General features: G+C 35.5%; 1 protein-coding gene across 5 annotated transcripts in view; it reads left to right on the top strand.

The window, feature by feature from the left end:
- Positions 1-24,396, top strand: part of DLC1 (DLC1 Rho GTPase activating protein) — a 243,040-nt gene that overhangs the window by 60,842 nt on the left and 157,802 nt on the right. For all 5 annotated transcript variants that reach the window (XM_072334570.1, XM_072334569.1, XM_072334568.1 and 2 more), the window contains 2 exons: positions 21,762-21,911; positions 24,092-24,223. In XM_072334570.1, coding sequence (XP_072190671.1) covers positions 21,762-21,911; positions 24,092-24,223 — 282 coding nt within the window. The remainder of the gene's footprint in view (positions 1-21,761; positions 21,912-24,091; positions 24,224-24,396) is intronic.

The following is a 24,396-nucleotide window of genomic DNA, read 5'->3' as shown; positions in this document are numbered from 1 at the left end:
GGGTAAAACCTCTGCTCAAATTCTTTTAAAAGACTATCTGACAAAATACGAGAGTGTGTGTGTGTGTGTGTATGTATGTATATAAAAGAGCATAGCTGGTGTAGCGTGCAGTGGCTTGGTCCCTTGTTCTGGGCTTCCTCTCTTAGTCCCTTCCATTTCACTTTCTAACAGCTTGAACCTTGAGAAAATGACAAAGAAAGTCTATGCTCTGTGAAGCAACAGCACTGCCTCATGGAGCATAATAATGACAGCTGAAATGTCAGCAGAGTTAGTCATTGATGATTGTCCCAGTATTTAAAAAGATGTTTTATAATTTCTAACTGTGACATTCAGTAGGAATGTTTACCAGCAGCAAAGTGTAATTCTGGAGCTTTGATCTTTGCTTTGAATCATCTTTTAATGTGTAAAGAAAACTCAGCTATGCTGTGAGCAGCGTTAGAGGCTATTTCTGGATTTAGACCAGAATTCTGAAGGTGAAAGGACACTTCTGCAGTTCTCTCAACATGTCCCTGGGAAAGTTAAAAATAAGCCTTAACTTTTAAATAAATAAATAATAAATAAAAAATTGGCTCTTATTATTTGAGAAAATTTCTTTATTCCAGGAACTGCCTCATGTTGTAGAAATTTATTTACCATCTGTGTAGACTTGAAAAATTTTCCGTCTTACCAGATACACAACTGAAATAGAAACAGATTTTCCATCCCTATGGTTTCCACCAATCTCTGCTTTAAGAGTGCTGTCTTAAAAACTTATGAAAATTTTGTTTTGACCAAAATGGGATAACACAATTATAACCAATCTGTCAAACTCTGAGCTTCTGCTTGTGACCTCTCATGGTGTCACCTCACTGTTTCTGAAGCATGGCACCTGGAGGTGGGAAAGGAGGATTTCACAGAGCCAGTAGCTGAAAGTATGTTCCTGATTTAAGTACTGTTGCAGCTACTTTAATCAGTTACAATACTGACTCCTAATAATAATAATAAAAAAGTCATTTGTGAAATGAATTGTTTTCACTTGAATACATACACACTTCCTTGGTGGTACTCAGGGATATGATTTAGCAGAGGTTTGTTGTTGTGATATTGTTTTGTGGTTGTTTTTTTAAGAGATAGGCTACTGGTTAGGCTGCGGTTGGACTTGATGATCTTCAAGGTCTTTTCCAACCTGAGTAATTCTATGATTCTATGATTCCTTAATTACATACCTCTGCAACTTCAGAAGGAAAAAGATAAGATAAAACCAAAAATAATTAATGAACCTAGAAGTAACCCATCTTTTAAAATGGGAGAATCCAGTCTGTTTTGAACTTGGCATATCACTTCTAAGTAATCACATTAATGCACAGGCCAGAAAACAACACAAGTCTATGAGAGAAAAATATAGGAAGTAAGAGTAGGTAAGTGCTGCTTTTGTTTCCAGTTTTTGGGTTTTTATTTTGATGAGGTTTTTGTTTGTTTGTTTGTGTGTTGGTTTGTTTCCCCCTTTATGTATTCTTGTGGATATACCTTTTCTTTCATGCACACAGAGGATCCACAAGAACCACAGTGACTGATTCTTATTTATGGCTCAGATGTCTATTTTGATCCCATCTGCTGAAATAATGTGTGAAGAGCAAGCTTTGTGTGAAAGGCAGGTGTCAGACCTTCCTCTTTGAAGTCCAGTATGCTGATTTGTTAAAGAATAAACTATCTGCCATCTTATTATTAGCATGCTTTTTTCTCCCTTATCTATTTTTACCTTCCCCAGTGCTCATTATGTCTGGCTGAAGGGGCTTATCCTGTACTGGTCCATGACAGATGCTTTTGCTCTCGTTATTCTGAGTCTTTGAACTAGTAAAAGTGTATGAGATGTGACATTGCTTTCATGATACGTGTTGTGGAACCCTATAATCTGACAGTTTTTATCTGTATTTTAAACTGCATTCTATTTTTGGATGTTTGTATAACATTTCTATTTGTCTGCACATTGTAAGGTATGTTATATATGATAAAATTCATCGTACAATTGTGAAAATGTACATGTGTGAATTGTAAGCCATTCTGTGTTCTTTCTTGTTGCTGATAAGTAATCTACAATACCAAAATGAGGAAATGAAAATCTATATTCTCATCATGCAACAGTGTGTATTATTCGGCAACTACAATCTTGAAGCGCGATTTGCAGTTTCCAGAGAATCAGCATTTTTTTCCATTGTTTTCTGCAAGGTTTATGCTGGTGGGTTAAGACATATCTATCGTTGTATTTTACATTAGGCAAGGAGTGTGGGGTTTTTTGTTTGTTTTTTTGAAGTGAGTTTCTGATTAATGTAACATAAAGGGTGAAAATTGACATTGTGGAACAGAGACCAAGTGTGCAGACTGGATTTTTTTTTTTGTGGTTTGCATCTTCCTTTAACTTCGTGGCTGATAGATTGTAATGAAATGCTTTAGAAAGCAGGAGATTCATCTCTGCACACTTCAAGAGGCATGACTTGAAAGAAGGAAATCTGAAAGCTCTGCTCCATTCTCAGCAGAGGTCATAGGATTGTACAGCTCAATCATTTGCAATGTGAGGACGCAAAAAGGCTTTCTAAACTGTCTTCTAACCCTGACAAAACTGACTGCAAGACATGTAATTGTTATGACTGAACAAAGTTAACTGCCAACAAATCTTCTCAAGGCAGATTTTTAAAAGTCACAATGCTGGAGTTTCCTTTTAGGTGTATTTGATAAATCTTCCCTGGTAGGAAAATATGGGTTCCTGTCTTAAGATGAAAATTTATCTCCTAAGGAAACTTGACAGTCTCTTGAAATTTTTAGACTGTTTTGTTGTTGTTGTTTGTTTGTTTGTTTCAGCTGCCTGAGATACATCAGACTGTTTGTACTTCAAAATGTAGAACTAGAGAACATTTTCCTCCCATACTGGTGCTTTCTAGTTTTCTCACTAATTCCCAATAGTTTTGTGGTAATTGTTCATTCTGTTGGCCAGCTGTTCAGTTCTCCGTGAATGTATCCTTCTGATGCATGTTTCCCAGAGCTTTACAAGACAGTGTTCTATTCCACTAGACAGGAGACATAATGCAAGCATAATCAAACTTCAGACTGAAGAAGTGATGAGAAAAGTAGCAAATATTACAGTGTAAAGACTACTGCTCTTAATATGTGTCTGAAATGAAAATAAAGTGAGGTTATTTCTTTTATACTAGGAATTTATTTTTTTTTTTTTTTTATCTCTGACATAATTAGCTTTCTTTTACTTTCTTAATTTCTGCCTCTAGCAGAAGGAAACTATTTGCTTGTCCATTACTATTCTGTTGGCCTTATGAAGTAGGACCCTGTAGTAAGGTAGTTAACACCCCCCACTATTGCCATTAATACTAGCTCCGGTCCTTGGTAAGGGAAGAATTGTGTGCTACAAAGATGAGGCTTGGTTGTACAAGGGAAACAGAAATAGTTGAATTGTTTCCTGATGTTCTTGGAACACACTTAAAAAATAAATAAATAAATAAGTAAAATAATAATAATGATTTATTAAACCCGTATATAAACAAGTATTAAGGGAGCTGAAATTAGGGATGGCTTTTCCTCTGGTATTATCCCAGGATTTTCAAGACAAATGAGAAATTCAACAGCAAGAGATTATTACTCTCCCGTGGTCATCCCTAGGCTTTCATTTTACAGTTAGTATAAAGAAAGCAAAAAAAAAACCAACACTTCTGTTTGTTGTGAGTTCTGACATTTGATGCAGTGATATACAGTGGTTGGGTTCAGTTTGAAATATAATTCTATACAGATGGGGGGGAAAAACCTCTTTGCATAGAATTGTGTAGCGGTAAGTACAACTTACAGAGAATATTTTGGATTTGAGCTTTATTTAACACTGCCGTAGATTTACACCCAGATCATTATACCAGCAAGCACAGAAAAGGTTGACTGTAATGCACAAGGAAGCTCAATGTAGGGAGGAATGCGTGGCATCTACTTCATTACATTGTTGGTCATTGTGCGTGAATGGTTCCCATTACTCCATGAGAAATAGTGAGATTTTTCTTCTCTACCATGACCATAAAGTTTCCTACCTTTCTCTGGGAGGCTTCGTGTTGCATGCAGATGTATTACATGGCAGTAGTTTTGATAATTTTTGGCAGAGTGTAGAACAGTTGCTTTGTGATTATATCACTTTGCATGCTCTGTAGGGAAATAAGATAAGCATTCATTTGTTCTAGTTCATTTTGTCCTCTAGAAATGATCTCCATCTGTGTACTTCTTGTGCTTTAAAAGGCAGCATGAGAATTTCTAGAAATATTCATTATTCATGCTTTCTGTTAAAAAAAGTATATAATATTCATTGCATAATTTACAGTCTTGCCTTGTTGAGTTATTGTTTAGAGGTTCTAACTCAAAGTTAGCACAGTGTGAGAAGAGTTAATGATAGCAACATCAGAGCAAGCATGAATAAATCAAAACAGAGACGTCATTTATTCTGAGTTGAAGGCAGAGCTGGAGAGTTCCTTGAATCCCAGTGCATCATTAAACTGTAAGGATATACCATGCAGGCAAAATGAGAAATTCATTAGGCATGTTTTCAGTAACTAATAGAATCCTATTAAATAAAAAACTTATAAAAGGAATATCCTAGTTTAATAACATAACGTATTGAATCTAAGAAAAAGTAAGACAGTAGAAAAAGTGTCAAGCTTCAGCCTGACTGACCTCTGGTAACCAGAAATTCTGAAATGATGATGAAATCTGTTAAGAAATAACAATTTAATTACTTTTTTTAAAAATTGTTTCTTCTGGAATAAAATAGAAGTGCTCATTTCATATTGGGACATCTTTGAAGAATGCTCTGATTACTTTTACTTCCAATAAATACTTTAAGTGAATTATGTTGGTAGTCACCAGAGCCACTCACATTCTGACACTTCACTGAATGTCAGAAAAGATGCTTTCTTACTAGCAATGAAACGTTTTTTGCTGAGTTGTATTTACTCTGAAATGAACAGCCTTACCAGGGACAAGATATGGGCAGTCCAATGGGGAGGTAACAGTAGCTCAGAGGTTAAGAATATTGACAGGGCTGATACAGACAGAGAAAACAACAAATCAGGAATGTTGCCCAATTATCTGTCACTACTATACCCTCTCTACCCATGCCCACAGCAGTTATACAGTCATGTGCTAGACTGTGCGTAACAATTGACCTATCATCCTCTTATAAACAGAGGGTTTAGTGACTATGAGAAAATATACTGCTAGCAGGACAGAGAGGATGATAAGCAAGAAACAGGTCTCTGACATTAACTTACATGAACTGCTTTATGTGAGCCAGGGCTCCTACAATTAGACAGTCTTTGCTTAGTTAATGCTGCAGAGGAATTTACTAACCGGAAAGATACGACTTGTTCCTTGAAAGAAAAATTTAAAAGATTTGATAATTAGCTCTCAGAGGAGTCCATTGGTTGTTTTACAGCTGTGGAAAAAACAGTAGAGACCTTATTAATTGACCTTGCTATCTGATAAATCAGGAAGAGATCAGTGTTGTGGAATCTTTTTGAACAGACCACCTCCTGACGCTGGGAAAGATCCAGATGAGGTCAAAACCCTCAGCTTCCTGTCTCAGAGAGGAAAAGAGAAAGAAATTATGATAAACATAAAGCTACACAGAGCTACTTTGGAAATCTCTGGAGATGAAGGGAGGTGGGGGCGGAACATTTAAAATAAATAAATAAATCCTCTTGTTAAATGCAGCAAGACAGTGCGTGCATTCAACAAATATCACGAACACTCTGATTTACATTTTTTCCTGTTTGATTATGGCTGTCAGAACTCAGCCTGAAACAGAAGAACCAGCAATGAAACGTATCCCAGCAGACACAATCATAGCAAACATGGTCATTACCACACTAACCAGAGCATTCAATACACTTCCAAATGTTAACACTCCAGGGACGCATCAGAGAAGTGGAGTTCAAAACAGAGGGGAGCTTAGTCCAGTGACCAGCACTGTTGCTTAGCTTCTAGTCCCGCTTTGGTTTCAGGAGAAATAGTCAGCCTTTCGCTATCTGTTTGTTGTTGTTTTGTTGGTTTGTGTGTGTGTGTTGTTTTGTTGTTGTTGTTTAGGTTTTGTTTTGTTTTTCAGCTGCTGTGCATCAGATTGTATTTAGATGAATTTCTGCTGCTTGCAGAGCCCCACGTGAAGCAACTTTTAGGTGTGCTCTTGCTCATTACTACGTGCTTCTTAAGATCTCCAAACAGCAGTTTGAGGAAAATTCATGACACTTTTCCCAATGTCTTTTTCTGTCATTCTTCACCATATGTCGATGTTACCCTTATCTCTATTAATCTCTTTTCAGGAATTGTCTAAAAGTCCAGCAATTTCTGAGGGTATGTAAGTACCTATATGATGTTTGAACAGAACCTCTTATTTAGAGGCATTTATCTTCCTAGGCATAAACATCTCTAGTGGTAGCAGAGCCAGAAACATTCCTTTAGAATGGGAAAATGAGCCCTGGAAAAACAGAAATTCTCAGAATGAAAAAGCCTCTTCTGGGCATGCTTGCCATGTGTGATGCGTGTAGCAGGCAGAGTGCAATCAGTCTGCTGAAATCCTGGTTTGGTGGCTAGAAAATTCCCAGCTACTTAAAAAAGGCCTCAGATTTCATCTCCAGTCCTCTAGTAATCTGGGTCTGATGATAAACTATATTAACTTTCTTTTTTTTTTTTTTTTTTTTCCCAAATGAAAAAGAGCCAAATGGTATTTTACTCTTGTTAATAAACAAACTAACTGAATCAGACATATTGGTATTTCTGTGTCCCACTGATGAGTCAGAGGAAGCAGGATTCAAATCAAATAACATTGGGACTAGAATTTATAAATATTTTACAGAAAATTTTTAGAACAGCTATGTATTTCTCTTTTCACACACAGATATGTTTTATATCAGTAATGTTCATCTTAACACTAAATTTCAACACTGTAAGAAAGACTGGGATTCCAAATGTCCTATTCTTGGACATTTTGGACGAACCTAAACCCAGCACTGCTTGCACAGCATGCCCAAACGCTCTTCAGTTATGAAGTGTTCTTGGTGCTGTTCTTGCTTGGGGAGGACAGGTGGTGCTGACAGTAAATTCACTGCAGCTTTCCATGGCACTGGCTATAGATTGGATCAGGTTCTTTCCCCACATTCTTCGCTTGAGGCTGTAGTTTCATGCTTTTGGCCTCACTCATTAAGTAGTAGCTAAAGCTTTCATGTGATTGTACTTTCTTTCCTGATTCCATCATGGTGTGTCTTCTATTAAACGAACAGAAGTTGGCATACGCCTCTGATTAAAAATCAAGCCCAGCAACCTGATATTAAATGCATGTATGTAATTGTGTAGGCTTGGTATTTCTTTAGTTCTGTGGGGATAATGCAGTCATATCTCAAGAGATAATGCTTGATTAAATTGAAAAAAAAAAAATAGTGGAGTACTCTAAACTCTTAAATGTTCTCAAGCTAGCTATCTCAAGTTCTCTAATAGAAACATTTTGATTGTATGAGGACATAGGCTAATCTGTGCCAGCTGCTCTGTAGTTAACTATTCCAAAAGTCTCATTCTCCCTTCTCAAACATTTTTTTTTTCCTCTGCAGACATATTTCATGCAAAAGCTATGCTGACCTTTAAAGATGATTTAGGCTTTTGTCACAAGTGTTTATTTATTTTGATATTAGAAAATCAACATCTTAAAGGTTTTTAAAAGTGTAGCAAAATATCTTATTCCCTTTCTTATGTATTTAAATAATTGTGTAGTTCTATGGTTATTCTAAGACGTAAAGGGGAAGGTCTACTGTTATTATTGTTTCACCATAGAGAAGATGAACTATTGAAGATCATAGTAAAGCTTCAATCAATAGTGTCTTCATTCATTTAACTCCTTGCCATCTTTGCCTAATAACTGGAGAGGATGTTTATTGTTTTTCTTAGAAAGTGCGTAGATATAACAAGCATGGAAGCATGTTGCCCTTACACAATTGTTGATAAATTCAACAGACATTATTTTCCCAAAGATTGTATTCTGCTAAATGTACTGTGTTTACTGTACCATTTTTGTTTTGTTTTTTTTTAATGTGCTCTTGTACAAGTAAATAACATGAGTTTTAGAAACTTTGTGGTTGGAATTCCAGCTAATAATTCATACTGTGTACACTGTGCTGTGTGAGAGCAAGGCAATGTTTTTAAATATGGGGTGTATGTATACATAGTCATACATACATACAGGGAAAAAAGAAAAAAAAAAAGATTTTTTTCAAGAAATTGCCCATTACCAAAAGTCAATGTGTTGCATCTTCCAGGACAAATAATTTCTGATGCGTAAATCATAGTAGAAGTAGTCAGATTTTAAACCTGAAAAGCAAAGGATTAAGGATTTGCATTTCATTTTCCTGCTAGCAAAAAAATAAAACAAACAAACAAAAAACAGCAAAACAAACAAACTAAAAACCCACCAACTTAATTTATGAAAGAGGAATTTAAGGGTAAAAAATACACTGATGCTTTCATTTAGGGAAGGTTTTGAAAGAAACGTGTTTACTCAATTCTTTGGTGGTTTTATACCTTTTGCTTGAGGACATGCTATTGTTACTACATCATTGTTTCATGATTAATTAAGCTTCTTTTCTGTATATGTAAGCAAGTGATTCTTAGTAACATACCATAGGATATGTGTTGCATAGTCGCAAAGGGGAATGAGTCACCTGGAAAACAAGCCTGCCCAGCTGGAAACTGTGGAGGCAATCCAGATGAAATAAAAGTGTGCAAACATTATTATTATTATTGTAAAAGAAAAAAAAATTAAAAAAAAAATAAAAAAAATTTAAAAAGGCTGATAATTATAACAGCATGGACCTTAGGAGACTGAAAAATCTAGGCTAATTAGATATTTCCATACAAAAGAGCAACTAGAATTGGGGATTTATTTATTTATATGAATAAAATTTTGCTTTAAAGATTTAGCATTTAAATTGTGATTTACTGGAATCCAGATAAACTGAAATATGCAGACGTCTGCATGGGAAACATTGATGCAAAGTCTGTTTTCTATCACTTTCTAATTCTTAATTATTCATTGGTTATCCAGTTCACCAGCATTCATTGAATCTTCACATTTTTGCCTTTTTTATTTTTTTTCTCCAGCCCTATATAGAAGTGTTGTCTATATAAGGGGGTGTACAGGAAAATTGAGAAGGGGCTCTTTATCTTTGTCGCCGTCCCTGGATGTGTTTAAGAGGCATTTGAATGTGGTGCTCAGGGATATGATTTAGCAGAGGGTTGTTAGAGTTAGGGTACTATGATTAGGCTGTGACTGGACTTGATGATCTTCAGGGTCTTTTCCAACCTGGGTAATTCTATGATTCTATGATCAGGAAATGTGATAGCAGAACAAGGAGTGATAATTGCTTTTAACTGAAAGTTAGATTTAGATTAGACAGTATAAAGGAACTCTTTCTTGTCGAGAAAATGAGGCCCTGAAACAGGCTGCCCAGATAAGTTGTGGATACCTGATCCCTGGAATTAGAATTGTAGAATCATAAAATCACTTAGGTTGGAACAGATCTTAAAGATCAAGTGCAACCATGACCTCACCATTAGATGGGGCTTTGGGTAACCTGATCCAGTGAAAGGTGTCCCTGTCCATGACAGGATGGGATGGAACTAGAAATTCTTTACAGTCCCTCCCAGCCCAAACCATTCTGCAACTCTATATTTATGCAAAACAACATCTTGGTACCTGCCATCTTGCTTCCTAAGGGAAGGATTCCACCAATCTTAATTTACCACACAACATCTGGAGATTCAGTAACACCAACTGAGTAGAAAGGGAAAGTTAATTATTTTGCTCTGTTAACTTGAAAGCTTGATGAGGTTGGCATGGGCCCACCTCTCAAGCCTGTCCAGGTCCCTCTGGATAGCATTCATCACTATGCTCATATTTGCAGCATTTGAGGCATGGACTCAGATGTGAATGATCCGGATCATTTATTACAAGTTCTCACATCCCTTATATACCTTCACAAGTTTTTGTTTTCTAACTCTCCCATCCACCCTTACAACTTTCCCAACCACCTTTACATGTCAACAAAGCATTCTACAAACACTTTTTAACTGTCCATGCAGGCACATATCCAATCAGAGCTGTGAGTCCCTTCTTCTCCTTCCAGAGGTGTCCTTGGTTCTCATTCTGTTTATCTTGCTCCACAGCTGCTGCTCTGAACAGCTTTTCTTGTATTCCCACACATATTTATTATGTAGATACATTGAGACTCGGTTAAAACTGAGACTTCACCTGTCTCAGAGACTGCCAGGTTTCTGACTGCTGTCTATCTGGACATTTTGTGTATTTATATGCTGACAATGACTGACCAACTGAATTTGATTTGAACAGCATCAGTTGTTTCTGAGAGATAAGCTCTTCTCTTCCTGGGAGACAGCAGCTGCAAAGGAAAGCTGTCAGTCATGAGCTTCCCAAAACAGAGATGTGCAGATATGTAATTACACTACAGGCTGAGCTGGAAGGTAGGAACTTGTCTTTCTGCTGGGACCAGCACAGAGCATCATGCTGTTCCTTCCTCTTGATTCTGACTGTCAGAGCTCTACACTGATGTTGTTACCTGCTGCAGCCTAGCTGGAACTCTGAGAAACAAAAGAAGCAGCTCCTTCCATTAAATCCAGCCCAGCTAGTGCACTGTTTGTTACCTCCTCACTGGGTATCAGGAGGCTCCAGTTTTGGCTCATTTACTGCTTACTGCTGTCTTGATTTTCAGTATAAACACAGCCTGTATTTTTTAGATAAATATAGTAAGAATCCAGATATCATACTGGTGTAGTAAACAGTCACATCAGTGTTTCTAAAGAGTTTCCTTTCTTTTAACATTATGTTTTCACACTTTATAGTAAGAAAGACATAGATGTTTTGAGCAGCTTACTTCTTCAGTGTCTCACCATAAAAGCATATCTGAAGTAGATAAATAAGCACCACAGAAGAATAAAATCTGGATCTGGTTTTCCATTGAATACCTTTGCATGTAATTTAGGAATAAAGTGGAAGCAAAAGTCCTGAGCCAGATATGGTATAGGTCGTACAATACCCAGTAGAATACTATTGGAGCTGAATTTTCACTTCAGTTGCAGTAAATTACAGGTGTTTCTTAAAAAGGACTATTTAGTTTCAAAGCTATTTGTCTTACTTCCTAAAGAAGAATAGTTATCAGGTGACACCTAGTAATTAGTTTGGGGGTGGATGTGATTTCAGGATATTACTAGCAAGCATTTTACACGAGGCTCTAAAGAACAGTGGGAATACATATCAAACAGCAGTATGAACAGTAAGTGAAATACAGTAAAGAGTCAAATAATTGAACATGATGCTTAGCTGTATCCACTAATAATAACAAAACTTTCTGTCTAGTCTTGCATTACCAGTGATTTTTGTAGATGATATTTTAATTAGTTCCCACATAGTAATGGAAAAAATAGGGGCAGCCTTAAGAATTGATTGGAATAATATGAGGGCTAGCAGCAATCTGGGTATTGATGTTTTCCTGCTAGGCCCACAGCCTAGGAGATAAACTGTATTCCAGTTGTTACTGACAAGTATACATCTCACCTGCTTCTTCTTGCCTGGAAATCTCAGTCTGCTGCCAATATTTTTTCACCTCACAAGTGCTGGGTAGTTGAAATGGCTTCAAATGACATTTATTTGCAACAGCAGAGGGATGCCCTGAATACCGTGCCCTTGAGCATTTTTGTCCTTTCCATTCCCAGTGGTGTATTTTCACTACAGGTGAAATCTGTCTAGAAGGCAGATAGTTTTGCAAGTTACTCATCAGGAGGAGGGTCCCAAAGAAGCAGAAGGGAGATGTCAGAGTGGTAAGAAATGGGAGAAGCAGCTTCTACCATTGCTGAGTGACAGGTGAGTAATCAGCATAAACAAGAGAAAAGGAAGAATGTCATACTATCTCTCTCTCTCTCTATATATATATATATATAAAATAAAAAAAAATCTGTCACGAAGAGTGAAAATTGGCAAAAATAAGAATTAATGAGTTCAAGCTAAAAAAGGTAGTGATTCTACATTAGAACTAGTTTTTTATTTTAGTGCTGAGGAAGGTAACACTCTAATAAAACCTTTTTTTTGCTTGGGGGCAGTTGTGATTTGTAAGAGGAGCTGGATAACCATCTGTCAGGTATGACAGTGCTGTCACTGAGAGGCAGACAGATGACATGGCGTTTCAAGATCTTTTCTGTTTTGTTTTCTTTTTTAATGAATTTGTGACTATCTATTGTTAGCTCATTAGTAGTGTATATGAATGTGTAATGTTTAATATGGTATAATATTTAATGCATTTGGAATCAATTTTGTTGATGGCTTCAGATAAAAATAATCACTAGACTTGGGAAGCTGAACTTAGTGTCAAAAAAAGCAGTAAATGTTTAAATCTAAGTATGCAAAACTTATTCATTTAAATGTTTATGGAAAATTGCTTTAGCAGCCATTATGAGCTTCATCTTTGGGTGTGCTTTTTAGGATCTTCTATCAAAGTTCTGGGAGAAAAGAAGTACTTAATGTGGATAGCAGAGAAAATTCTAAGAAACTTCCAAGGGGAAATAAATTCAAAGATTTAAAAAGCAAACAATCAAACAAAAAACAGTTGCAGAAGAATGAGTCTGTTCAGAATAATTTTGCCTTCTGATTGTGTTACATGGCTTACATCCTTTGATGTGAATGGACATCCCACCCTAGGGGCTGGTTTACAGTTCAGTGTGCGTGCTTAAGCAGGTTTTCAATGCCATGCACTGTCCACACATCAATCCCATTAAGAAATATTTAACAGCTAAAATAATTCTAGTGTGCATAAACATATTTCAAAGGCATACATGAAATAGCTGAATATGTTATAAAGAAAAGCCGAATAACTTGTCTGAACCACAGACTTCTACAAAATTCCAGTCAACCACATGATCAGACGTTTAGCTTTGATGAATTTCAGACGACAATACACAGAAGGCAGATGCTATTCAGTGATGTCTGAGGTAAACAAAGGTTTTTTGGGTTGTTTTAACTCAACTGGGAGCCCTGCAGAAGGAATCTCCTAATTGCTGTAGAATTTCAGAGAAACTTGTCTGCAGCAACTTGGCTATTTAATTCAGGAGATATCTTAATTGTAAAACATGTTTGGCCCAGCTTCCCTTAATTCTGTAACTTTTCAAAACCTCTGATTACCATTCATTACTGTTTTCTAAGAACTCAATTTTTAAGAGAAAGTATGCAAGATAAATTCTTTTAGAGACATCTAGAATTTTTCTTAATATGACTGACGAGGAATAACTGTTCCTTTGATGAAGTTTCCTCTCCCCAAGTATTCGATCCCAGTGATAGTTTAGGGGGCTTGATTTACATATGACTAGGGTTTCATATGGTTATAACATGAAATCCGATAACAACACCTGATTTTGTATTCTTTTCATTGAAATGGTTTTGCTGAAGTTCTTAATATTCAAAAGTGTTGGGTATTAATCAAACCTAAACTCTAACTTTGTTCTATTTTATTTACAAAATGTACCTGTCTTGAAGATCAAGATTTTTATCTACATCTCTTCAATCACCAATTGTAGTTCTTAAAAATATGCAGCAGATTGTGACACAGAAGTACCCTTAGTTCAAATGTTATTATGCAGAAGTAATTTAATGACAAAGAAATTGTTATCAAGAGAGCCCAAGTTTCACATGGGAAAGAATGAGATCTTTTCCAGGGAAACAAAGCACTTAAAATCCTTTCAGTGAGTATTAAAAAAAAATAATAATAACAATGGATTTTCTCATGTTATCATATTATCTTACAGACTTGCACATTAAAAGAGGTATTTCTAGTATTATTATCTGTATAGATTGGCAAAACTGAAGAAGGATGCATGTGTGCAATGAGGGGTAGGGGACAGCAACTAAATGCTCTTTTTTGACAGTGTTCCACTATTTCAGACCCTCTCTCAGCTATCCTAGAAATGTTTAGATTACCATAAGTTCTCTGTAGTGGTGTCCTGAAGAAAAACAGTTCCTACAGTGCCTTTAAATCAGCATAACCCTATCCATAAAAATACAGTTACAGTAATGTGGTCACTTTGCACCACATCCAGACTGTTGAAAAATAAAAATAAAATTACATGGCTTTTTCTCCTGATTCCTTGGCCAGCACTGACACTAAATTTGCATGATGATACAGGGATTTACACTAGTGAATGGATCCTGCTCAGCACTGTCCATTTTCTAGGGGCTTGGTTCAGGCTCACCACTGGAAACTTGTGCTGGCGTGAGGTGAGGGATGGTCAGGGAGAACAAATGGGGAAACTGCAACTTGTAAAATCATGAATTTCAGAAAAAATTAAAACAACCGTGACGTGTAGCAGATTGTCATTTGGACACTGCTTTTATAAAACTAAGCTAGGGGTAGAGCTACAAACAGAACAAAAGTGCTTAATAAGTTAGTTCTTAGCTCACATATATCTGAGTCTTGAAATACTGAACTGTTATTAATGTCATGTTAGGTGAAATATCATATAGAACAGAAATATATTTTATATTATTGACTACTGCAAGGTTTAGCAGTGGATTTAATAGTAAAAATCCATTCGTTTGTTTTGGTACTCACAGTGATCCTTAAAGATTACATCAGAATAAAAAAAATAAAAAAAATAAAAAAAAAAAAGAAAGAGATGAACAGTCTCTGTGATCCACAGGAAGGTACGGCCATCTCACTGCTAGAGTCAAATGCATGTTCATAGTTCAACATAGGAATAGTCCTCAAATGGAAAATATAGAGAAGCTAAGTGGAACAAATGGATTTACAGTAAAGCACCAGTGTTGCAGCACTGAGTAAAGGCAAAAAACAGAGGCAGCATATCTTTGACTTTTGGGGCTTTTAAACAGTTTTTAACACAAATCTTTATTTATTTTTTTAAATATGGTTCTTAATTGTAGGAAGAGACAGTTCTGGCAGATACATGTCTCATAATAAATATTCTCATTGTTATAATGACCCTATGGGATTTCACATTGCTTAAGCCCTGTAGCTAAAAGGTCATTGAATTTTATACATGTTTTTCTCTGTATACCAATAACTAAATCAATTCTGTCATGCATGTCACGTGCAACCATAAGTAGCATTCTGAGAATCTGTTCTATTGTTTTTGTTGCCTCTAAAAGAAACAGTGATATTTTGAAGCTCAGTATTTCTAAACAAATACAAACTTACTGGATAAGAGTTTAAATTCTCAGCTTCCCTCTTTAACTTGTCATGAATTTCCTGCACTGGAAAAATATGACTGATACAACTTCTGGAACTTTGTTCTACTGCTGTATCTTCCATAAAAATAAGCCTAAGGTTATCTTTAAACAATTCTTTCAGGTCAATTGCATGACTTTCAAAACCTTCAGTCAGTACCTTGTTTTTCTGATGAAATGAACCAGAAGCAACAATGAAATATTTCAAAGAGATATCCAAACAACTTTGCATAGAAGAGATATTAACAAAGATGAAATATTAACAGCACAGGAAAGGTTTTGTATATTGCAAAACTTCTATGATGTTTGCTCTTCTACATTTGCAGATAATAACTCTACCTTAACTTTTGTTGTTGTTGTTGTTCGTTTGTTTTCTGTAATACAAGTATCCTTTTTGAAAAAGCACTATAATTTCCTGGTCTTTTACTCATTGCCTTACATTTTTAATGCTTTTCTCACTCTAGTGGTACTAATTTTTAATGTCTTTGGTTTTGCCCATCTTGGCAATAGGAGTGTAAGATGGGCTTTTCCAGACTGAATAACCCGAGTCACATCACTTCATTCAATTGGCATCCTTAAAATTCTTGTTGTAATACATTATTGTTTAAATTATCTAAGGCATTTTTATTTTTCACCTGAAAGAAGGTGGGAGTAGAATGTGGCTTATGGGATTTGATTGCTTTGTGATGCTGTGATACTGTTGGATAAATAAAATCCATTTTGCATCACAGACAAATATCTAGTGATCCATTTAAAGTCTACCTTGTGCATTTAGTTTCACACTTTCTGTGCCTTGGTCCTGGATGTCTTTTCAGACACAGGGTTTCCTGAACTCCCTGAGAATCACTGTGGTGAATCCATACCTGTCTACATCTTATAGATTACTGTGCAAGAGGCTGAGCTGGTCTCTCCACAATGATTACTTCACCTCAGTCTTTCCACCCTCAGCTCTGAACTTTCTTGTTATCTTTTAAGCTCTTCAGAGGTCTCCACAATCTAGTCATGCTCCTGGATAAAAGGGAAGAAAGAAAGTATTTCAATTGCTTCTCTCCTAGTGGTCTTCTCCAGAAGCAAGAAGGATCACAAACTGTGTTTTGTGGACAGGACTAGTGAATTTCTCATGTAAATTGCTAACATGAGGAAGATTACAGAAAAGAGAATGATAAATGCAGACTCTTCTGCCTCTATTTAGATTTCTAAATAAATGACTGGATACTCAGGTGCCATAAGTACTGGGTTTGTTTCAGTGAACTGTAGGTTATTACAAAATGTACCTATGTTTTGTCATTCAAGTTATAAAAATTCTTTGGCAAATTTGATATAATAAGCGAATGTAATCTATGGTTTTTAATAGCCTCTCCAGGTAAATATTTATGCTATTTGCTTCTATACTTAGAAGTAAATTCCAAATTTAAGCACAAAGTTTCTTTGCTGTGCAAATCAGAGAGTATATATGAGTGTATGTGTGCGTGTTTATGTGACTGTATACAAAGATGCATAAATAGACCCAAGGGACTTGGATGAGTAAGAAGAAACTAAAATAAAAGTCAGTTAAATCAGTTAAATATTTATATTCTTCCCCCTTCCCCCCCCCCCCCCCCCCCCCAAAAAAAAAAAAAAAAAAAAAAAAAAAAAAAAAAAAAAAGAAAAGATAAATGATAACTTGGATTTCTTCAAGCAAGCCCTTGTGGCAAAATTTACAAGATTAAGTAAATAGCTAAACCTGCTCCTCTTATATGATAATTTGTTAGTGTTTTTAATATAAGAGCATATTTCTTTCATAGTACTTCCTAGAGCATTTTGCTCAAGAAATAAAAACAAATATGGAAAATATTCTACAGCCTGTTATGTTTCTAGGACTGAATGGAAACATCACCTTCACACACAAAAGTAATTCCATATTTGTTCTGTCCATTTTTAGCAAGGCTGTTGTGTTGTGTTTTTTCATTTGTTTTAATCACCTTTTTTTCATTCACTGAAAGAACACTCACATTAATGAACAAATATCCATAAAGATTGAATTGACATTTTATCCTGTACACTTTTGCACATTTTCCTTCAAATATTTCTGACAGTTAATTAGTCTTAATTCAAAGTTTGTGAGAAAAGGACAAACTGAAGAACTTAATTTATAATACTGAAACTGAAGTCTTAGGAAAATCTTCACTTTTTAAACTTTCATGATGATAATAAAAATTCTGATAAACCAATTTAAAAGTATATTAGAAAATTGTAGTAGATAAACTAATAGAGATTCACAATCTTTGTTTGATTTACTTAAATTTCCTGGTATTTTTTGCTGTTTTTTTGTTTTGTTTTGGAATACACATAGCAACAACAGATATATATCCTAGCAAGATTTCATAATGTCAGTGACTCCAGTTCAATTTCTGACAATTAAAATAAAATCATTGTTTAGTATTATGGTATGATTTTCAGTGATTGATTTCATGATTGTAAAGCAGTAACTTGTTCACTGAAATAATTTGTTATTGACTTTGCACAAAATGACCACATCTGAAGTGTTCTTGCACTATCAAAAATGCAGCATCTGTCATTCTTTACTCATGAGGTTCTATTTAATCACAGTATTTTTTCCTATCTGATAATAAGTGCTCAGGTTGCTGTCTTAATATAATTGAAAAAGCTGAAGTTTTATCAAACAGAGGTACTATCTAGAAAAGGTAAAAGCTTTCCTTTTCCTTAGTTTGTAAGTTATAGCCAAGCTGAATATGTATAGTGCCAGTTTATAAAAGAATCATTAAGGTTGCAAAAGACTGCTAAGGTCATCTACTCCAGCCTGGTGGTCCTGGCACAGGACTACTTGGTACAGGTCATCTTTCTCTTTCTTAGCCACAGGTAACTGTGGGCACTAATGGGGTATCTGCTTTGGTCAGGAAACATGCAAGTGCTTCAAAAAGGGAATATGGATGTATTGAAAGAAAGCAGAATGTTTATGTACTAGTTCTGTACATTAATAAAAAAGATATTTTTTTAATTGTGAAAATTAATATAGGTTTTATACCAAAGTGAACACACTTCTTTTCAAATGTAAACTTCAAGTCTATTCAATCAAAAAAAGGTGTGTGTGAAAAGGGGCCTACAATAGGAAAGTATATGTGTGTGATGTGATACAGTTGCTGCTTCGCCCTGCCCTTATAAGATAAAAATCCAAAGCTAATTAGTGTTGTACTACTTGGCTGATTTCTTTCTGAGTATATTAAAATCATAAGGTACTGGTAATGTGGGTATAAAATTGCAATCTTAAATAATGAAAAAGCAGATACTTCAAATTCTTAAAAATGAACAAAGGCAATGTTAATATTTTAATGTTTGGTTTTTGTCCATGAAACAGTGAAAATCAAGAGTAGGACGTTATGCACAAAGAACTTTATATTCAGAATTTGGCAGGTGTTCTCTGAGCAGAGCATCAGTGCTGTAGGGACAACTATTAAACAGTGTCAGTTTGCAAATGCCAGCAGAAGCAAACTTGGTGGTAAAAAGACAAACATTTTACATGCTGGAGAGATGCAAGATGAATCTCCAACAGCTTGTCTATTTAAGAATATGAAGGTTAAATCTATATAAACATAAATTAATCTTATATTTATTTAGTGTTTTGTTTCAAATGTCCCACTCAATATTAGTCCTTTTTTTGTTTGTATATGTTATTTTTTTGTATAATTTTTAGGCTTATATATGACTTAGTAGTGACGTGGCCAAACAGCAGTTTGTTGTGATAAAATACAGTTAAAATGTTAAAACTTCCCACAAAAAGGTTTATGTCAACAACAGTCAGAACCATAAACCATTGCTAGTACTACTGAACAAAATAGCTGAATACCATACTGATAATGTTATTGTCTTCTTAAAGAGGTGTTTACTTGCAAAAACAGTCTGTTGTGTCACGCCTGAGTATTATTTTGACCAATATTTGCCGCCACTTCATTTCAACAGATTCTTTTCCAGCATTTTCAGTTTTTAACACAAGAACAAGTTTCTAATTTGTCTGTCAAGAAATGTCTACTGTCAACAGTTTACAGGCTGGTTTGGCCCAGTTCTATGACTAGAGGGACAGAGGGATTTTGCAAAATCCGCACCTCCAGAAAAGGGAAGCAGAGGACCCCAAAATAATTAAAAACGGCAGCAGCGATCTGAGGAGGAACAAACTAATTTACTAAATATGGTATTATAATGCAAGATAACACACTATAATACAGTGTAATTAGAACTGAAGCTAATAAATCAAATATAATGAGAGAGTATCTGAAAGCCATAGGCCTTACAGTAATACTGAGGTGACATGCGCAGTTGGGATGGTCAGCAGTTTGGGAGATATGTGTGAAGCTTATGTTAACAGAAGCACTAGTTTCCTCTAGATTAAGACTTTGCTGTGCATGCTTTGCAGCATGAGTAAACTGTCTACCACATCAACCGGAATGATGAACATAAACCCACAGCATAAACGTAGTCATGTCTGCTTCACTAGCAGTCTCTTGCTCTGCTGTGCTTTCTGAAATTATGCAGATTAGATAAAATGTCTTGGGCCACATATGAAAAATGTAATATAGCTAATATATTCAAATAAAGTTATGAAAACATAAAAGGTTGTTTTAAAAGAGAGCAAAAAAAAAAAAAAATGCATTTAATAGGGTATTTGACCTTGTTTTTGTGAAACAAGGCCTAATTTGATGGAAGTAGTTGCAGTTCTCAGTGACCTCTCAAGATGCTCTCAGAGATTTTTGGTGAAATTTTACTCTTCTTGTGTTTTGTCTTTGACAATAATTATTCACAGATATACATACTGCCAAGAAGGGGTGACATGAATAAGGCGTGACTGTGAAGTGAGGGATATCTTTCTCTAGTAAGAAAAGGTATATAGAAACGTGGTAAAGAGACAATTGGATTTTTGTTTGACTACCTGATTGTACCTCTATATGTTCCATTTGAAAATGTGCGGGTAATGTATTTATGCCAACTGAAAATGGACTCACAAATATTCCAAGAAATTGATCAGCAATAATAAACACCACAGTGTTTGGCTGTTGCTGTGCACCTGGGGTCAGACCATTTAGGGGGAAGAGCTGCTGCAAAGATGGCATGGGGCAGAGGGTGGCTGCAGGGCAGGCAGGGTTGGGTAGCGTGAAGCCTGTGGGCAGTGGGCTGGATGGGTTAGAACGATGATACACAAAGTTTCAATACATCACTTTGAATTGCTTGGGACACTAATTTTCCTTTTGAAAATGAAACTTAGCCCAAGTCACTAATTGCTACATTGTTTTGATGTAATGTTGTCATAGGATCATTCTAGCTTCAGTTTAGGTTCATGAAGGGGTCCTGCTAAACAGAGAAGTACGTTTGGCTGAAAAATAGTTATGTGACTATCAGAACTGGATAATCTGGGCATTTAGGTTCCCTACTGCTTAGGAACAATAAAGCAATTGTACCATCTTTTTTTTTTCCCCATTTCTTGGGGGGAGGAGGGGAATTGTAAAAATATTATTTCAAGTAAGAACTTCCTATTCTGTAATTTCCTATTCTGGAAATACCTACAGGTATCAATGGAGGTTTTTGTATACCTGGACTTTGAAGCCTGGCCAACTTTTGTGATAGTATGCTATATAAAGCAATAAGAGGAACTGTCTGAGATAATATGCCCTTGAGAGCATTATTTACATAATCTAATTGAAGATCTTACTTTGAGTTGTTCTTTTAAAGATCGTCTTAGCCTCCATTTGCTGCAAATGAATGCAGGGAAATAAATTGTATAAACTGGATGTTCCAGGCTCTCATTTAACATCCTTCAACCTTCTCTCTTTCCAGAGTACCTACTATGCTATGTCTATCAGACTGTTAATGTATCTCATCTGTATCAAAAATTACTAACCAGGACAGAAAACAGCAAGAACTGAAATATTCTTATGCTGATGAGCTCCACAAGGAATACTTGCAGTTATCCTCAGCTGTAAAATGCTTTTAACTTCCTTCTTCCCCATTTCAATTATATGTTAACCTTTATCCTTCAAATTTGTACAATCAAATTAATTAACGTGGGTGATTTTTGAAGTAGTGTTTAGAATCAGTAGCTCTTTAAAGAGTAGCTGTGCTAAGGAAATAACAACAATAGATTTGTATTAAGTGTGCACATCTGTTGAATTTATTGGCTGAATATACATTAAATATATGTATCTATTGTTTCCCCAACGGTACATCAATTCTCAGTGAATTTATAATACAATGGAGTCCCTCCCCTCCCCAACCCAAAGAAAAAGATAGTATTAACTGAAAAGAATGAACATTTATTACTTGAAACAAACAAAAAAAGAGCTGTTTCTTAATTTGACATGAAAATACGTTAAATAATAAGCAAAAAAAAAAAAAAAAAAAAAAAAAAAAAAAAAACCACAAAAAACAAAAAAACACTATTTCAGATTTAGAAATTTTTTGCTTTGTTCCTTAGGAAATAACAGAAGATCGGGATCGATCACGGCTAGATTCAATGGTGCTGTTAATTATGAAACTGGACCAGTTGGATCAGGATATTGAAAATGCTCTCAGTGCAGGTTCTTCCCCATCCAGCACTCCAACATACAAAAGAAGGCATATACCTGTAAGCTGGTATCTTTATTATTTTTCTAAGTAAAATCTTTTGTAAAATTATATTTTATATATATATTATTTTACTCCTAACATTCATCAGCTTACTGGTTTCAGAACTAAATCTGTGTAAGTAATTTGTTTTTTTGTTGTTTGGTCGGGGGTTTTTGTACATGTGTTTTGAAGGCAGCAGTAATGGCACCCAAAATTTTCTTTTAGCATGTTTTCATTAAGGAACATTGCGAAAGTTCCCCAGATGAAAAATAAGGACCACAGGTTCAGGAAATGTCTGGGTCTCTTTTTATCACTTGTTATAAATGCAGAGTCAACACAGAGTCAGGATCTCCTTCAGTCTTTGAGCAGTTTGTGTCACTTGATATTAAGTAGTCTCATTTGAAAGTAAGTATGATCTACAGGTCTATTTTTTCTGCTCATTGGATGATCCTGGGAACTTTTGGTGGAAATGTACTTATGAAATCCTCTATCATTTAAAACAGGAATCTGGTTAAAATCACACAAATTATTTTAATGTTTTAAATTATTTTCTTCATTTCAGTGATATATTTAAATGACTTAAATAAAATTCTTTGCTAAGAGTAGACAGAAGAGACTATACAGGACACAAACATGATGGATGTGTTCTTTTTTCCTGAAAAACATTTACACGTGTAGCTGTGAAGAACCTGAAATGACTGACCCAAGGTGTTCTCATGCAGGCTTCCTGTTAATTTTATCCACATGTGTAGCAGCTGTTTTTCAATTTAAGAAACCTGAGAAGTACTGCCTCAAAATGTCTAGGCTAATATTCAGATAGTTTGTTTTTATTGGTTATATTGTCTTCTAAAATATGAGAGGTTTTTCCTATGTAAGCCAGACTTCATTATTGCAATATAATCTAGTGAGTTGTCTATAGATGAGGAAAGCTGTATTTAGGTTTCAGTGGTTTTGGAAGATAAAAATAATCATTTTTATAGATTATTACATAAATATATTTTTAATAGTTAAAATATTCCCTTTGGATTTCATTGTATTCACATCATTTCCTTGGGCACTAATGGAAGAGGAAAGCTCAAATATGACAGATCTTGCTAATGAATGTCAGCATTTTAGGTAATTTCATACAACAAAATAGGGAGTTGGGACAATCTGTGTGAGTAAGCATGCAGGAAAATCAGAGGTGGAGCCTGTTTCCAGGCTGCAGAGAAGCTCACCAAAAGAAGGTGCAGAGACATCTGTCTAATCAGCAGCTTCTTCCTGGCAGACACTTAACTAGAATTAATGAATCAAAGGATCATCATTTATTTCCAGTTCAGGAGCCCCTGTGATATTTCTGCTCCTTTTTCCAGCTACTCTAGGAACATGATATTCACAAACTGAGGCTTTATATGTACAGTGTTAGCTGGGGTTAATAGTTCAGGCTTTTTTTGCAAGCACTGCATTCACAGGCTGCACCTCAGCTAATAGTCTGGCCAGTATGGGGCAGTTCCTTGACATGGCTAGCTAAGTACCAGGTAAGTGTTGCAATATATCTGCAAGCAATACAAACTCCAATCGTCATTCTATACACTAAATCAAACATGCTCTTCTTTTTACTTCAGAAATAAAACATTACAATTTTTGCTTTTTATTTTAAAAACAAGCAAACAAAACAAACAAACAAAAAAATCAATATAACCAGTGTCATTAAAAGTTATTTCTAGTAAAAATGCTCTTACATGTAGCTGATAAGTTCTTACTGAGCCCAAAAGAACTAGAGCTGTACCTCTGAATTGTATAAACTGCTGCAGAGTGATGTCATTTCAGCTGTGTAATGGCTTACAGATGTTTACTGAGCTTGCAGTGCTGTGGGAGACAGAAGGTGGGAGCACACAGGAAATGCTGAACATCAGAGGAAAATGTCAGTTCAGGGCTGCAGAAGTCTGATTTTCTTCTCCCGCATTCTACTGTTTAGGGAAGTTTTAGCTTTGATGTGAGCTGTGATTTATAATTTCATAACAGCAGTTAATGAGAACCACCACATTGAAAAGAAAAGCAAGAGAATGTGTAAGCGATTGAAAAGAATATGTGGAATTACAGTTATACAGGGAATTAAGCATATAAGTTTGAGTGGTTCTATATAAATGTAAACATTATTTAAAAGACAAACTTTTATTTCATATTCATATTACTAAAGACAGTTGTAATTTTTACCAGGATGGTGAATCTGGTTCTGAAATTGGAGCAGATGTAAGACATTCTCAGACAAGCTTGTCTCCTAACATCCATACTCCTGATCAAATATCATCCTGTTCAGCAGCCACTTCTGGAGCTAAACCAAAGGCTGGGGTGAGTACAGATTGTTTTTGACATCACACGCAGTCTTAAGCTGGAAATGAAATAGAGTAATTTTATACTATTCCCTATGTTGGTCACACAGAGCAATGCATGTTACACTGAAGAGAAAGGACTACTAATGCCAGTTGTTCCGAGATACTTTCTGAGTGACAGAGAATCCTAAG

This window comes from Excalfactoria chinensis, chromosome 4 (assembly GCF_039878825.1).
Source record: "Excalfactoria chinensis isolate bCotChi1 chromosome 4, bCotChi1.hap2, whole genome shotgun sequence".
Taxonomy (NCBI): domain Eukaryota; kingdom Metazoa; phylum Chordata; class Aves; order Galliformes; family Phasianidae; genus Excalfactoria; species Excalfactoria chinensis.
This window is presented reverse-complemented; position numbering and strand designations above follow the sequence as displayed.